The sequence below is a fragment of the Zalophus californianus genome, chromosome 6, assembly GCF_009762305.2.
Source record: "Zalophus californianus isolate mZalCal1 chromosome 6, mZalCal1.pri.v2, whole genome shotgun sequence".
Classification (NCBI taxonomy): Eukaryota; Metazoa; Chordata; class Mammalia; order Carnivora; family Otariidae; genus Zalophus; species Zalophus californianus.
In genome coordinates, this window is record NC_045600.1 from 99,320,281 (window position 1) to 99,338,979 (window position 18,699).

Genomic DNA, 18,699 nt, shown 5'->3' on the forward strand with positions numbered 1-18,699 from the left:
TTCAAGATTTTATTAAGTGTCTATAGAGTCTGCTCCAGAGATTAAATAATATTTGCAATGTTAAAGGAGCAAAAGAAACAGAAGCCACATTTGGAGAACTTACACACCCTGACAGGAAAGGTAAACCTGCAAGAAGATTAAATCACTAAAAAAATTACAAAGTAACATACAAATCAAGTAGATAGTAATTCTGTTGACAGAAAGAAAGGAAGGCAATGGAATTCATATTCCTGCTTGTGAAGAAGGACTGTAGCATGAGCCTGAGAAAAATCTGAAACACCAGGAGGGGAAACTGGAAAAGGAATCAAACAGGGATGAATAAAAATAAAGGCAAGGAGCATTAAAAATATGTATATATAGAGATAGGTAAGTAGCATTAACAAATTTATGAGTTAGCAAGTAGCTAAAATCATAAATGCATCCTATCGAGAATAATTATACTATTTTCTATAGCAATCCAGCATCAGAGATAACAAGCAGTTGGACAGACTGAAGAAGTATGGAAACTGTCAGAGCTGATGGAGCAAAAAGCCAAAATGGTTAGGCTTTCCAGTACATTATTAGGAGTGAGAATGAAATTACTGACAATAAATTTCTGGCTGTAGAACAGAAAATGAAGCCAGAAGGAAGGAGCCAAGTTAGGAAAATAGGCAAAAAATGAAAGACTAGTCTAGTTATAGTCAAAAATAAAATATGAGTATTCAAGAGGCATTATAAAATTAGAGGAATGTATTTCTGTGGTATTTCAGTAAAGCATTCTCGTGACTGGATGACTGTGAATATATGGACAATGGTAAAATTAAACGGTGAAGTCTAAGTACACTTTCTACTCTTAAAACACAGAAAAAGAACTCCCCCAGCAAATTACCATCATATAAAAACCAGGATAGAGGACAAAATCCATCATGATAAACCTGGAGTCTTACCAAGCTGAAGTAAAATCATTATTTCAAGATTCCAAAAAGAAATACTCAAAGGATTTAGAATTACAAAAATATCTAAAATATTTCTTAAATACTACATAATAGTACACAAATATCCATCCTGAAATTTACATTAGAAGGAAAACCACACACACACCAAGGCATTATAGCATTAAATGACTGGCTGATATCAGAATATAGAATTTCCAATTCAATCAAAGTTGGTTGACTCATAGTTCAAATAGAACTGGTTGTATCATATCAACAAAGTAGGACTGGCATGGATTGACAAGGAAATTACCTCTTTATATAGGTCTACTATTTGTTAAATTGAGACTTTGGCTGTGAAACTATTTTCTAGCCTGATTAATAGCTAGGAAAGAAAACAGCTCAGGCTTCGTATGTCTCCACATACTTTTAACTATTTATATGCCTTTTTGCAAAAGGCTACTTGATAAAATTTAAGTACTTACTAATATCATCTTCATGATAAATGACAGAATGAAAGGGCAGAGTTCGGTCTTTAATATATCTCTCTGCTGGCTCAACATAAAACGTGCCACCACGAGTCTGGATGAATCCTTCAAATCTTCCATCAATAACAGACCCATGGCTAAAACTTCCTTCTTCACCTATTAATGAAAGCAACAAACACTTGAAAAATTAATTTGCATGTTAATGTTAAATTCATTCTCCTTTAAAAAGGCATTCCAATATATTTTAAAAACCTGAATACAAATTTATTGGGGAAATAAATTTTCACATAAAATATATCAAGAGGAATTCGAGATGTGAACAGCAACTAGTACTTAGTTAAAATCTATACAATTACTAGATAACAACAGTGAAAAACAGAACATCTGTCTCATTGACAATCATATTCCCAGCATCTAAGCACAGTACCTGGCAAGAATTCAACAGTCATTCAATAAATTATTGTTAAATTAACTTAAGCTCAGAAAGAGGCGAGCAGATCCACTGATAAAATATGCACTTCCAAAATAAAGATATTAAAGTATCTTTTGAGGACTGCCTGGGTGGCTCAGTCAGTTAGCATCTGACTCTTGATCTCAGCTCAGGTCTTGATCTCAGGATCACTAGTTCAAGCCCCGCATTTAAGAAACAAAAAGACAGAAAAGAAAGAAAAGAAAGTATCTTCTGAGGTTTTGCTCTAATTACCATAAGTAAAAAAGTTCTTTTCCCACCTGATATAATCTGCATGAAACTTTTGGCTTCCTTTTTTTATAAATACATTTTTTAAATAAGAAAGTACCAATTATTTCAGAAGTAGTTTGAACAAAAGCATACCAACAATCCTTCTTAAGATATTGGATTTGTAATACTGTCCCAACAATTATACTTCCCTAGTGAAAGAAAATACAGGAAAAAAAGGGTATTTTGAGATATTCACGAAGAAAAGCTGAGCGTCAACCTTCAAATGACATAAAAAAGTGGAAAGTAGGAGGATGGTATGTTAAAAGTTAAATTTACCTGTTAAAATTTTCTCATTAAAATAAGTATCAGGCTTTCCACAATTTCTAAATTATAGATTAACATTAATTAATTGACTGAATTAACTAAGGACTGATGCTAAGAACCCAAGACACTGGTATTTTAAATGACATGATTTCTATCTGCAAACTCATTTAGTCTTGTACTTTTCTTGACCATCACCTAGCAAAGAAGGGCAGACACTACAAAGTTATTTGCCCAAAAAGAGAAATGATGAAAGGAATAATGGTTCAATATTAAAGGTCTAGACTGACGGAAAAACACTTTCCTTTGTTTACAGAACTACAAGAGTACAGAAAACTTCTTATTTATTAACGAAGTTTCATCTACAAGTTAAGAAATTCTAAGTATAGGAATGCCTCATTTATCTGGCATAATAAAAAATTAGAAACATTTTTAAACAATTTTCCATAATGTTATGATTTTGAGTGGAAATCTCTCTAATATGTAGAAATGAAATTTAACTTTCAGTTAACTTTGTCTTAATAACAGAATCATCTTCAGTATTTATTAACATACAGTTATAACAATATTTTGACCCTCTCTAGTACCTCCAGAAGATTTTGACTGTTCTTTCCACACTACTAAACTGTCAAATGTAACTTTCTCTTGGGTTAAGTGTGCTCCCCATCCCCCCAGTACCTTCTTAATCAGTTGTAGTAAGGGAAATTTGTTAGAATTGTGAACACAACAAATAGATTCTAAGGCAGGAAGGCCCTGCAAGGATTTTTTATGAATGACTTTGTCACATTATTTTTGGCTGTTAAGATGATCTTTATAGTTACCCTTTAAGTTTCTTCTCTCTTCTTATAAAACACAGCTAATGTTTTGCTTGAAAGATCAGAAAATTAATTAAAAACTTTTTAAAAAATCTAACAGTTTGTAGGTACTGAGAGAATCAAAACTACGTATCTTTCAAAAGCCAGGCACTGCATAATCCAATATTAAATATACATATATATACACATATAGAGATCGGTCCAAGGGTTACTTTATTCTTCAAAGACTGTTATCCTTCATGATATATTTAAATCTCCTCAGGATTTATCCCACCTCTCTGAAATATATGCATATAGCTCAAAATACATGTGTTTCTTTGTGTAGAAAAAAACTAAAGAAAGGAACTCTTCTAAGATTCAACTTACCATAAATATGTCCAGTGTAAATATGAGAGGTATCATAATCAAGTACTTCATTTGATGTTTCTAGTTTAAATTCATCACTGAAAAGGGATGTATCCCTCTTCATTCGTAGGTTGAAATGTCTGCAAAACAGGGTGGAAAAGGGAAAAAATGAAATTAAAAGGATCCCAATTTTAAACTTTTTTTTTTATTAAAAAGTCTGCAAAATATAAACTGTTTCACACCATTTGTCTACTTGGAAATACACTTTACAAGATTTTTCTTATAAAAATTTTGCTCCAAAATTCAACCTAGTAGCTGTGATACAAATCTAAATTATATGTAATTAAACAGTAACTGTCTAAGATATATTAAAAATTAAATGCTTATAGGCTGATTCCTATATGGGGTAAAACAAGTTAATTCCAACAGCAACTAAGTTGCTTGGACATAAAAACAAGCTTCTTGACCCAATTACTATTATTCACCACTACCTGTCTTCCCTCTTTAGTAATTCTGCAGCTTTGCCATTTTCCCCTACTTTACACAACTTAAACAATACATTTAAAAAGTGGCATCTATATTAATGACTCTCCTTCAGAAAAGCAAGTATGCATGCTCTTTTACGTATACATACACACACATCCCCTTTCAACTCCTGTATGTTTTCCCTAGGGCTTCTAATTCTAATTATCATTAGACCATCCTCAATTTGAGAAGCCAAAGACCAGGCACCTGGATGGGTCAGTCATTAAGCGTCTGCCTTCGGCTCAGGTCATGATCCCAGGGTCCTAGGATTGAGCCCCACATCAGGCTCCCTGCTCGACAGGAAGCCTGCTTCTCCCACTCCCACTCCCCTACATGTGTTCGCTCTCTCATTGTCTCTCTCTCTCTGTCCAAATAAATAAAAATATTAAAAAATAAAAAAAGGAGAGAGAGAACCCAAAAGACCATGATATTAGCTGAAATCATACTCATTCTCAATGGTCCTCTATAAGGGAAAGAGAAAAACCAAAATATTGAGATGAAATTAAATAAAGAATCTAACTATTCTAAATAAGAATCAAACCATGAATCAAATCTTACACCTAAAATCTAATAGCCCAGGATTCCGATCTGTTAAATAAAGACTATACATTCTGTCTTGTAAGAATGACAGCTTATAACGCATGTAAAGTCATTAACACAGCACCTGGCACAGAGGAGCTGCAAAATAAATGGCAACTAATTAGCTATCATTACTAAACTCTTAAAAGTAGATCAAGTCTCTTTTATAATTGTCATAAAAGTCTGCACACAGCACAATTTCTCCTCAATGAATCTGAACCTAAGTGTTCAATTAGCAAGCCCCAAATGTTAGTAGGATGTACAGTAACTGAACTGTCACACATTGCTGGTAGAGTATAAAATGGTGCACTTTGGAAAACTGACAGTTTTTTTAAAGTTAAACATATAAAAACCCTATGACCCATAATTCTACCCCAAGAGAAATGAAAACATAAAACATAAGTCCACCAAAACAAATTGGACACAAATGTCCATTGCAATTTCATTCAAAATACACAAAAACTGGAAATCAGTTTTTCAGTCAATATCAACAAGTAGAGAGAAAAAGACTGTGGCTTATTCATACAATGGCAAACTACTCAGCAATAAAAAATGTCAAACTACTAAAAATATGTACTTCTGTGAAGACACAAAAGAATATATATAGTATAATTCCATAGATATGTAATTCTAGAATAGGCAATAACCTATCTACAGTGACAGAAAGCAGATCGGTGGTTGCCTGGGATGAAGAGAGACAAAGAGCAAAGGGGGATGAAGGAACTTTTTTGCTATGAGGGACATGTTCTATATCTTGATTTGAATGGCAGTTACACAAATATATACATTTGTCAAAACCTAACTCATACTACACACTTGATATGAGTACAGTTGACCTTTCAACAACACAGATCTGAAGTGCGTGGGTCCACTTACCCATGGATTTTTTTCCCCATAAATACAGTGCAGTACTGTTTTCTTAATAACATTTTTTCTCTTGCTTATTTAAGAATACAGTATATAATACATAAGACATACAAAGTATGTGTTCATCAACTGTTTATATAATCAATAAGGCCTCCAGTCCACAGCAGTAGTTGAGTTTTGGAGGAGTCAAAAGTTGTACATGGATTTTTGACTGCATCAAGGGGTTGGTGCCCCTAACTTGGGGCATTGTTCAAGAGCCAACTGTATATTATTTTATGTAAATTATACTTTGTGCTCACTTCAGCAGCACATATACTAAAAAAAATATAAATTATACTTCAATAAAGTTTATCTTAAAGGAAAAAAACTCATTTTTCAAGTAAATAAGGGTCAACAGGGTACACTCATTAGCTTCAGAAAGTTCTGTCCCTTTTTCAAATTTTTCTATTTTCTATTTTCCTTTTAACTTCATGTCAATCTTGGTACTCTTTTATTTTGAGGCTGCATTCATTTTCTACTTGCCTAAAACTCTCACCAAAAAACTCCTAAAGTGTCCCAGGTGCTGTGACAAGGACTCTAGACTAGGAAAAGGATCCTTAGAGCCTTATGTTTTCCATCTCCTGGCACAAGTAATCAAAAAGTCAAACATACCTTCTAAATGGGAATTCTGCAAAGTTAAAAATAGACTACCCTAAACAAACAGGAATCCTGCCTGAATTCTTACTGCACATCCCGTCTTTTCATAAAATTTCTTTTGCTAACTAACAGATAGGAAATTCTTGATCATATATGCAGGTATAAATAAACACATTATTTTTTAAAGGATCACAATATTTTGAAAAATCATTAACTTATCATTATATATACTTTTAACTCACTGTACAAATACTATCTGAAAAAGAGCATCTTTACTAAACAGACTAAAACACTAAATGTCCAAGGGCTTAGTATATTTATCATCCAAGATTTATTATTCAGCAAAACTGTTATACCCTATAACCATTATAAGCAAGAGTATATTCTATATGCAAAAAAGGGGAGTATAAGCTTCAGAAAGACATTTAAACTCAGTATAAGAACAATCTATCCTACACTCCCTACCCCCGCAAAAACAGTTTTACATCACTTAAAATGTTTAAGCACCTAGGAACCCTAAAAGGAAGTTATAACAGAAAGAATTTAAAAACACTTGAAGTAGGTCCCTTCCAACACTGATACTGACAGCATAAGAAAATCACCTCACATGTACAAAACAGTCTCTGCACTGATTTAAATTGGACTAAACTACATATAAAATCAGTTCTCAATTATCCATGCACAATCAAGTAGCAGTATAGATAGTAAAACAAAAAATCAAACTTAGATATCCCCCAAATGCACTGCTTTTATTAACATTAATTTGCATCTAAAACATGTATCAACAGAAGAGGGAATGGAACAATAGTGAGCCTGAAAGGCAGGTAAATGGTAGAAAGAAGCCAGATTGAATTCAAGTCTGTCACAATCTATGAATCACGTTACTTTGCCATAATAAAAATAAATAAGTAAATTTTAAAAATCATTGTATTCAAAAGAGCTGGAGTATAAAATAAAATTTTGTGACCAGAAATATCCTTCTTAGTGATAAAAGCTCCAAGAGAACCAAATGAGATAGTGACACTGTGATGATAATGAGATTGTAACATTCTTCCCAAATGTATACAGGTAAATGATTTTCACAGCATTTTTACCTATGTTACTATATCTTATCCTCAGAGTAAAGCTGCAAAGGAGGTATGATAAATATTTTTATCAAAGGGTATGACTCAAGGTTACAAGACTAGAATTAGGACTAGAACTCCAGTATTTGGTTGCTGCATCTTGCTCTACCATTAACACAAATGCATCTCAAGCATGTGATTTAAAAAGTCAAGTTAATACATGCTAAGTGCTGTAGTAGTCTTAATGTATTATCAGTCTCCGCAAACAAGTCATCTTTTAAAATCTGAATGCAAATAAAATAGATAAAAATATAACCTTATTTAATTTTCACTAAAAATTTTATAATACCACCATAAGAAATTTTCTTTATTAATGGTTAAGCCACTTTCAAGAATAAGGCTAACCTCTGTCTCCTTTGAGTATGTTTCTTTCAGTAAGTTTAATTTTATTTTTATTATTATTGTTATTACTACATACCACACTGTCACCAAAGATAAACTTTAGATTTTCTTTGGCAAGGAAGATACTCTGTATAAAGAACATTACGTGCACTCGGAATGTATTTCTACTCTTAGATTTAACCACTATACTGATTCTACTGATCAACAGTATTTTGTCTCTCATCTTGATTATAGTATTTCTACTGCAATTCTTTCTTGTTTTCCTCAGTGGCACTATAGTAAAGATGTAAAGAATGGAGTGAAATTATAGGAGGGCAAAATCAGTTAACAAATGACAGTAATTTGAAAAAACATACCAAACAGATTCCAATTCTCTAGCTTCACTGCTTTGAAGATCTAGTTGTACCATACGGTAATAACAGCTGGTTTTCCTTTCTAGGCTTTAGAAAAGCACTCTACATCTAAACCAAACAAACAGTAGAGGTACCAGAACCACCTTTGGTGCAGAACAACAAAATAAATTTTGTTTAAGATATTTTGTTTAGGATATAACTATAAAAATTTCTGAAATGTCACGTACCCTCTACATCTTCATATAAAGAAGTAACTTTCCTGTATATTACAACAGTTAGAACAGTAAGAATACAGAGTAAGAAGAAGTTGCCTTTGTCCATACAGTTGCTATTTTGGCTAATGAGAGTATGGCTGTGATTCTCAGAAGAAAACAACAGATAAAGGGTTCATCCCTTGAGCTGAAGTCATATTAGCACAAAAGCCTCAACTAATGAAGTACCTTGGTAACACAGCGAAGAACCCTGAGAGCAAAAGCCTTGCTTAAAAGTACATCAGTGTAATCCAGCAGTCCCAAAGACCAAGACTGTCATCATAAACAGAGGTCTATCATGTCTAAATGGAACAGGTCTATGGCAGACCTGGCTCAATGACTCCTAGAAATAAAACTGTACTACTTAACAGGACATTCCTGATGTCTCTAGATGTTATCTCTTAACATTCACTTTATTCTTTCATTTTTTAAAAGATTTATTTATTTATTTGACAGAGAGAGACACAGCGAGAGAGGGAACACAAGCAGGGAGAGTGGGAGAAGGAGAAGCAGGCTTCCCGTGGAGCAGGGAGCTCGATGTGGGGCTCGATCCTAGGACCCTGGGATCGTGACCTGGGCCAAAGGCAGAAGCTTAACAACTGAGCCACCCAGGTGCCCCAACATTCACTTTATTCTTAATAAAGATCCTTGAGTCTCCATCCAAATTATTTTTTAAGACAAGTTGCCAACATTTAATACCATACTACTATGAGTTATATATCTAGTTTACTTCCACTAGCACACTTTCTGAAACAGAAAAATCCTTTTTTCAAATGATCTTTTAAAAACCAATATATATATTTTTAAAGGATAAAACGAATGGGTTGGTAGAAGGGGAAAGGGCAAGTTCACCTACGGGCACCCCAATGGGCAGTACCTGAGGCAACCACCCCAGAAATTCTAGGGCTATACAGTTTGAAAGACCTAGCTCCAGGCTTAACTATTGTCCCTAAGGTAAATTACTTTAAACAAGCAAAAACACATATATGAGAATCCTCAATGAAGATAAAAGTGAAACTAAAACCTGAGCTAAAATGAGTAATTTTATCCTGTGTAAGAAGACAAACAGATCATTAGTTTAAGTCTTTCCCATAAAAGGAGAGCCAAGGGGAAGAATCTGCCATAATGGCATCATTACAGAACATAAGATTACATGTATTTTACGTTACTTGAGAATAAATAGATTTATCTGTTGGAGAGGGGGAAAAAAGGTTTCTGTAAACACCTTCTGACTTTATGCAACTATGTTAACTAAACAACTGGCAAGCAAAACTACTGAATATAGACATACCTCATTGTTTTTTAAGATTTTATTTATTATCTCTACACTCAACATGAGGCCTGAACTTACAACCCCGAGATCAAGAGTCTCCATACTCCATACTCCAACTGACTAAGCCAGCCAGGAGCCTCCAGGCATACTTCATTTGATTGTGCTTCACTTTATTATGCTTTGCGAATAGTGTGTTTTTTTGTTTTTTTTTGTTTTTTTTTTTTTTACAAATTGAAAGTCTGTAGCAGCCCTGCATCCAACAAGTCTATTGGTGCTATTTTTTAACAGCTTTTGCTCACTTCCTACCTCAGTGTCACATTTTGGCAATTCTCACAATAGTTCTTTTTCATTATTATTATATTTGTTATGGTGATCTGTGATCAGTGATTACAACTTGCTAAAAGCTCAGATGATGCATTTGGCCTTTTTTTTTAAGATTTTATTTATTTGACAGAGAGAGAGAGATAGCGAGAGCAGGAACACAAGCAGGGGAAATGAGAGAGGGAGAAGCAGGCCCCCCGCCAAGCAGGGAGCCCGATGTGGGACTCAATCACAGGACTCTGGGATCATGATCCGAGCCGAAGGCAGGCACCCAACGACTGAGCCACCCAGGTGCCCTGCATTTAGCATTTTTTAACAAAGTATTTTTTAATTAAGGTATATACTTTTTTTTTTTTACATATAATTCTATTGCACATTGAACAGACTATGGTATAGTATAAACATAACTTTTTTATGCACTGGGAAACCAAAAAGTTCATTTGACTTGCTTTATTGCAATATTTGCTTTACTGCAGTGGTCTGGAACCAAACCTGCAATATTTCCAAGGTATGCCTCTATAAAACACTAAAACAAATATAAATCAAACATACAAAATCGTAAAAATCACCTAAATTTATTAATTTCACAGATCAGATAAGGCTGATTTGACCTAGATCACACAAATAAAATCAGAGCTTGAATCTGAACCAAGCTCTCAAACATTAATTCAAAAAGATATATGCACCCCATGTTTACTTAAGTATTTACAATAGCCAAGATATGGAAACAACCCAAGTGTCCACTGATTAATAGATAAAGATGATGTAGTATATCTATGCAATGGAATACTACTTGGCCATAAAAAAGAAGGAAATCTTGCCATCTGTAACAATATGGATGAAACTTGATGGTATTTTGCTAAGTGAAATAAGTCAGAGAAAGACAAATACCGTATGATTTGACTTCCATGTGGAATCTAAAAAAATAAAACAAAACAAAAACAAACTCATAGATACAGAGAACAGACTGGTAGTTACCAGAAGAGAAGGGAGTTGGGAGGTGGGTAAAAGGGATCAACTGTATGGTGATGGACAATAACTAGACTTAGGGTGGTGATTACTTCTAGTATATACAAATACCGAATCATAATGTTGTACACCTAAAACTTATATAATGTTATACACCAATTTTACCTCAAAATCAATCAATAAATAACAAATTAAAAAATAGGGGAGGAGAGCAGATGATAAGGTAAGAGAACAGAATCTAGCATAGAGAAGGGATTCCAAAACCTTTGCTGAATTAATGAAGACTTGTCTGGGCAGCTAGCAGGTTATTCTTCATGTGGCAAACACTATAAAACATCTCTATGATCATATCCCTTCAAACTACAATATTCCCTATTCCCTTTTTGGGGGAAAGTGAGGAATGAAATTTGCCCCTCTGCATTCAATCTCAATATTTCAGATATCTCTCTCTCTCTAAGATTTATTTATTTATTTGAGAGAGAGCATGCGCACACAAGTAGGAGGGGCAGAGGGAAAGGGAAAGAGAATCCCAAGCGGACTCCTCACTCAGCACAGAGCCTGATGCAGGGCTTGATCTCACACCCCAAGGTCACAACCTGAGCCAAAACCAAGAGTTGGAGGCTTAACCCAATGTCCCACCCAGGCGCCCCTCAGATCTTTTTTTAAAGAAAAAACCTATCATTATCTCTTCCCTATGCTCCTCAATTATTCCATTCCTATCCACACTTTCCTTCCCCTTTTAACTATCCAGATCCAGAGAGGCCTGGGGATCCAAACCCTCCTCCAAGCTCTACTCCCAGGCTCTACCCATCCAACTGTGGCTATTCAAGTAGCTCACGTTTCCTTCCCCATGGGTGAGTACTATACTCAGTTCTTATCCCAAGTCTCCCTCCCACTTAAGATAAAGTTTCTGATGAAGGAGAGGTACTGCTGCTCTGCTACAGCAAAACATTTGACAGCTTTTTGATTTGCCTCGCTGATTATCCCAACTTCCAGAGGAAAAAGAACACAATGATAAGAATTTCTACTCTACACTTAATACTAATAACTATGATTAACTGGATGATTAAAAGACAAGAACTTAGGAAGAAGATACCACCATCAGGGCGTCTCAGTGGTTCAGTGAGTAGAGCCTCTGACTCTTGATTTCGGCTCAGGTCATGATCTCAGGGTTGTGGGACTGGGCTCCTCGCTCAGCAGGGAGTCTGCTTGACATTGTCTATCTCCATCTCCTTCTGCCCCTCCCCGCTGAACTTGTGCATGCTCTAATAAATAAATAAATCTTAAAAAAAAATACCACCTTCATCTTATCACTTTATAGTTACTAAAAAGAAAAAACAGCATATGATAACAAAGGTTTCAATACAGCAGATTCTTAAATGTTCACAGAAAGCACAGGTAAAATTTCCTATTTGGGGACTTGAAACACATAGAAGTGAAGCTGAATGACCATGTCTCAAAAACATCATCCAATATTACATGGACAAAGTGATCTCTCAAGTCTCTCAAGATTTAGAATGTGAAAGGCTCACTTAGTTTGACAAGTGGGAATAAACTATCTGTAAAACTGAAATGTAAGATTTTGGGAGTCACGTACATGGTCCAGTTTTACTATGGACCAAAAACAAAAACAAAAAAACAATGAATACTGCTCATAACACAACTATTTATCCCATACCACCATTTCTAAGATTCTTGATATGCTACACTTTGTGTTCATACATAATTTGTTGCTTCAGCATTATTCTCCCAGAAATGACAGTTTTGGACCTTAACTAATACAAAGTGATTATAATTTAAGATTTCAGATATACATACAAATTAACAAATTAATTATTGTGTTTGTGCATCATACATTTTTTTTAAGATTTTATTTCTTTATTTGACAGAGACACAGTGAGAGAGGGAACACAAGCAGGGGGAGTGGGAGAGGGAGAAGCAGGCTTCCCGCCAAGCAGGGAGCCCGATGTGGGGCTCAATCCCAGGACCCTGTGACCATGACCTGAGCCAAAGGCAGACGCTTAACGACTGAGCCACCCAGGAACCCCTGTGCTTCAAACATTTAAGTAAAACTTAGCCATGCTATACTAAAAAGATAACTAGTGTCCTTGTAATCAATCACCACAGAATTAACAGAGATGGTTAGTCAAAGATGTTGGCCAACAGGCGCTTTTATCCAAAATGCCTAAAACCATACTGGCTATTTTCATGAATCATTAGAAATTCACACCAAAAAAAGTTACCTTGTTACCCTATTTATATGTGACTATGAAGTATCCAAATCTGGACTACCCTGTGCAATTAGATCCAGCAAGATCATCAAAACTAGAGAAACGCAAAGGGTAAATAACACAGATTAGAAATATTGCTAATGTTCAGCATAACAAAAGCAAGAGCAGCAACTCATTGCTCCCCTCCTTGAAACATTGTTTCCCTTGGCTTCTAGGATACCACACTCTCAGGTTTTCTGCTTTTCTTACCACTCATCAGGCTTTGCTTCCCCACCCCCCCACCTAACCGTAAAATGTTGGCATTTAGCAGAGTTCTCTCCTAGGCCCTCCTCATGAATTTCACAAAACATGTCCAAAACTGAACTTACGATTTCTCCTGAAATTTATAGCTGTTCCAATATTCCTTATCTAAATAAGTGGACCCAGTAGCCACTCAGTTGCTCAAACCAGAAAACAGTCCTCTTATAACTCCTTCTTTTATACCTAACTACATATCAACCAAGTCCAATAAATTCTACCTTTAAAATATCTTAAATCGGGGTGCCTGGGTGGCTCAGTTGGTTAAGCAACTGCCTTCAGCTCAGGTCATGATCCTGGAGTCCCAGGATCGAGCCCCACATCGGGCTCCCTGCTCAGCAGGGAGTCTGCTTCTCCCTCTGACCCTCCTCCCTCTCATGCTCTCTGTCTCTCATTCTCTCTCTCAAATAAATAAATAAAATCTTAATAAATAAATAAATATAATATCTTAAATCTACTCACTCTCCTTCATCACCTCTAATATCAACTTAATCCAGGCTACCATCTCCCATGAGGACTAGTGCAACAGCCTCCTCAACAGCCTCAATGCATTTAGTTTAACTCCCTTCCAAACTGTTCATTTGCAGCCAGACTGAACTTTTTAAAACTTATACAGTCACTTATCATTAAAAACCTTCCAAGGCAGGGGCACCTGGGTGGCTCAGTTAGTTAAGCGTCTGCCTTCGGTTCAGGTCACGATCCCAGGGTCCTGGGATCGTGCCCTGCATCGAGCCCCACACCAGGCTCCCTGCTCAGTGGGAAGCCTGCTTCTCCCTCTCCCATCCCCCTGCTTGTGTTCCCTCTCTCTCTGTGTCTCTGTCAAATAAATAAATAAAATCTTTAAAAAAAAAAAAAAAAACCTTCCAAGGCTAAGTAAAAAATCATTACCATGACTTACATAAACTCTCAAAGATCTGGCTCTTACTTACATCTACAGCCTCATTTGGAACCATACTCCCTTTACATTTAAAGATCCCTCATATACTGAAATCCCTTCAATTCCATAAACACGCCACTTCTCATCTTAGTATCTTTGCACATGCTGTTTCCTCTGTCTAGAACACATTTCACTCCCTTTGGCTAACCAACTCCTCTTCTGTCATCCTTCCAGGATCAGTTTAAATGCCATCTCCTAAGAGTGGCCTTCCCTAACCTCCAGACAAGATGGCATCCCCAATGCTCCCACAGCAATCTTCTGAACATTCCTTTCTTAATATTTATCACAGCTGTTATTCCTAATCCAACACCTGCTTTTCTCATGAATCCATGAACTCCTCAGCAGCAAGGACCTGTCTGTTCAGTTAGTCTATTACTAGTGACTACTAAAGTGCCTCGAATACATTAGGTGCTTAGGATATGAGAGTGGACTTAGTAAATTACAGCATATTAAAACTACAGAAACATCTCTTGTACCCCAAATAAACTTAAACAAAAAGAAATGCACAATGTATTTTTCATTCAATCCAGAGATCAAAATTCCATTCAAATGAATCTCTGGTTTAGGGTTAAAAAAAAAAATACTGCTACATTACACAACTATATGTCCCATACCAACATACCTAAGATTCTAACGCTAGACTTTTGGTTTATATTTGATTTTTTGATTCAGCATTATTCTTCCCATACAGACTGTTTTAGAACTAGTTTGAAGTGGTTAAAAGATTTCAGAGACATACACAAATTAACAGCTTGATTTGATCCCTATGTGTAAGTATTAAAAATATTTATCAACCCTCCCCCCAAAAAAGTGTCAACCCAAAGAAGCAAAGACATTTAAGAAGTTAAAAAAGTTAGAAAATTTTATGATACAACCAAGTGAGGAATCTCAGTATTCAGCTTTTCAAAAAGAAACTATTTATGTGATTACCAAAGAATTTTTAAACAGTTACCAGTTGTTTTTTTTTTTAAGATTTTATTTATTTATTCATGAGAGACAGAGGAGGAAAGAGAGAGAGGGAGAGAGAGAGAGAGAAGCAGAGGGAGAAGCAGGCTCCCAAGGAGCAGGGAGCCCGATGCGGGACTCAATCCCAGGACCCTGGGATCATGACCTGAGCCGAAGGCAGACGCTTAACCATCTGAGCCACCCAGGCGCCCAAACAGTTACCAGTTTTAAAGTAGCATACAACTATACAAGACCTCACTGATGCTTAATAAAACAATCCTAACAAGCATAAAACCAATAAACTAAACATACCCATTCAACAGTTATATAAAGAATTTTCAAGTATAATGAAATAGGATAAGCATTTAAATAACTTTTAGTTATATAAAACCCTTGCTACACTCTTAAGAAACAGCACAACTTACATGGGGCTTAATCAATTGAATAACAGAAAAAAAAAAAAAAGGATGGCTATGAATCCAAATTAAATCTAAGTTGGAGAACTTATCTCATAAAAGACCCAACTGCACATGCAATATTTTAGTATGAAATATAATTTACAATTGAGGAAAATGTATGATCGGCTTTTCTACTACTAAAATATACATAATTTCTGACACTTACTGTCTAGATCAACAACTCTAGAAACTCTGACATCTAAAGCCTGGTTTTTTGTGTTTTTGTGGGGTTTTTTGGCTTTTTTTTTTAAGATCTTATTTATTTATTTGACAGAGACAGACACAGCGAGAGAGGGAACACAAGCAGGGGGAGTGGGACAGGGAGAAGCAGACTTCCTGCGGAGCAGGGAGCTCAATGCGGGGCTCAATCCCAGGATCATGACCTGAGCTGAATTCAGGCAGACGCTTAACGACTGAGCCACCCAGGTGCCCCTCAAAAGCCTGTTTTGATGAACTTTAGAGGTGATGAGGTATCAGAAGAGTTAAAAACAGTCAGAAAAACACTTTTTTGGCAGAATTTTTTTATTTTATTTTTATTTTAAGTAGGCTCCATGTCCAATATGGGGCTTGAAGTTACAACCCTGAGATTAAGAGTTGCATGCCTGGCACCCCAGAAAGGTACTTTTATACTCTTACACTTCCATTCCCTTTTCCTCCCCTGAGCAGGAGAAAGCTCAGGTTTTTGGGTTTGTTTGTTTTTTTTACACTCATTCCATCTCTTCCACATAGAGCCTAGCTTAGTGCTTAAAAACATGTAAAATAAAAATGGTATTTTGATTGAAACCATATCTAAGAAACTAAACTCAGAGCAATCATCAGCTCTCAACTTAGCTTCTTAAATACAAAATTAACATGAATCCAACTCAGCTCTTGTTTTTCTTTATGATTCAAGAAGTAATTCAAATAGCCTGTGTCTCTTCAGACTTTTAACATATTTGTTAGCTTTAAAAAAATTGTTAGGCTTTTAATTTCTGTGTAAAGAGAAAACAGGCAAGAATAAAGAATATCACCTCCTAGGAAATCCACGGCTGACACAAAAAGCAGTGTGACATATAGCTTAATAATATATGCTAAAGAGTACTGTACCTCACATAAAGTAGGTACTAAATAATACCCTTTTTCTTTATAAATTTTTGCTTCAACCTGCTCAAATTTTGCTGGGAGAGATTTCAGTGCCAAGTCAGTATTTTTCAAAATTTTGTTTTTCCTCATGCATAACATTTTTATATAATTCAAATTTATTCTCTTGCTGTTCTTTATGAGCTGGCATCTGTTTGGGCTCCCTGGATTCTTACCTCTGCTTCTCAAAGTGTGCTGGTTTTTGCACAGAGTTAAAAGTGTCCTAGCTTTCTGCTACCTCACTCATGGTATGACAAAGATAAAACCAAGATACTTCCAGACTAACCCAAATCCATCAAAGGAAATATTTATGTCTTTTACAGATTCCTTGGGCCACCTTCTTGATACCTTCTTGATACCCTCGTATCTGAGCAGTAGGGAGAACTTAAGTTCCAAACTCCAAAAGAAAATGTCAAATCAAATGTCTGACCATTTGTTTCGAAAAGTTTGTAAGCATACTATTAAAAGGCATTAGGAAGAATTATCTTGTCAAATCAGAAAAAAGAAACGTATAAGTTCTCCAAAACATTATCCGGAACTTAAGAAAAAAAATCTGGTATCTTTCTATACTATATACAAATCATATATTAGAAACAATTTTTTATTTATTATGTAACACAAATAATTAAACACAGAGGAAGAAAAAATAGTCTATTACTGACTACATAGTGTTTTGACTTTTGTAAATTTAGTTACTTGAGTGTTACTAATATATTTTATAGAATTTTAAAGCAGGAAGGGGCCTAAAAACCTATCGTGTCCAAAATTCAAGGTTTTACTGAGGAAACTGAGACTCATAAGAAATCTCTAGATAACACATGTGACATTAGTAGAGAACTCCGTCTCTGAACACTGTACTCCCTTTCTTTACCTAGTTTATGACTGTTTCAATACACTTAATTATCCTTCCTATAAAATCACAAGTTTCTTTAAGTGGCTTTCTGCTCAAATGAAAAGTTGGTAGATGTGAACCATCAAATCTATAAAAGGCTGTAAAGTTAGACAAGTGGTGAGAAGACCAGAAGATAAAGACGACTGTCCATAATTTGGAAAACGAGGTAAGAAGGAAAAGGTTCAAAAATACATATATACACAACAAGAAAAAACAGGTTCTAATACAACAGTATATGCATACTTCCTACCAAAAAGATAAACTGTATTATTTCAGAGTTCTCAGATATTCTTTCTACTTATTTTCTTAAATACCACTATGAAGAAGTATTTCAGAAAATTTATAGAAGTTCTATTAGGAAAAAGGAATAGTGGAATGATCCCTTATGCTTCTCTTCAATGATAGTTGCAACAAAAGGCATAAATTAAATATATATATATATATATACACACACACACACACACAACATCAGAATCTCACTATGAGCTATATTAAAAATCACTACTAAACAAGCTTGCCATTCTTCTCAGGCTATACTAACTAATATTCTTGGATAAGTCCAAGAATACTTATTTATTCTAAATTTTCATCTATTTCAATATAGGACTATAATATTTCAGCATATTATATAAAATCCAGACTTGAACAATATAAAATTTACATTTTATGAAAGTCACACTAGCAAAATTCCTAATGAAACTGCAGTGCACTGGTAATGTACAAGCCTAAAACACAAGACCATGAAGCCAGGGACTGTAGGATACAACATGTCTTTTACTAGTATATAGGGGCACCTGGGTGGCTCAGTCGGTGAACATGTCTTTTACTAGTATCAAAGTAGAATAAGGGAAGGGAATAACAACAGACAGTCCCTGGCACATCACACACTTTCACATGAACAAGAGGACTGATAAAGAACAAATTTTCCATAAGTATTTTAAAAATCCTGTACCCCACAATACAATAAATCTGCCTGCTACTTACTGATTAGGAACAATTGCTAAAAAGGGTGAGATATCCC

General features: G+C 35.2%; 1 protein-coding gene across 4 annotated transcripts in view; it reads right to left on the bottom strand.

The window, feature by feature from the left end:
- The window catches only part of ADAM10 (ADAM metallopeptidase domain 10), a 134,618-nt gene that overhangs the window by 75,448 nt on the left and 40,471 nt on the right, over window positions 1–18,699 (bottom strand). For all 4 annotated transcript variants that reach the window (XM_027570122.2, XM_027570125.2, XM_027570126.2 and 1 more), the window contains 2 exons: window positions 3,581–3,699; window positions 1,397–1,555 (listed from right to left, as the gene is read on the bottom strand). In XM_027570122.2, coding sequence (XP_027425923.1) covers window positions 1,397–1,555; window positions 3,581–3,699 — 278 coding nt within the window. The remainder of the gene's footprint in view (window positions 1–1,396; window positions 1,556–3,580; window positions 3,700–18,699) is intronic.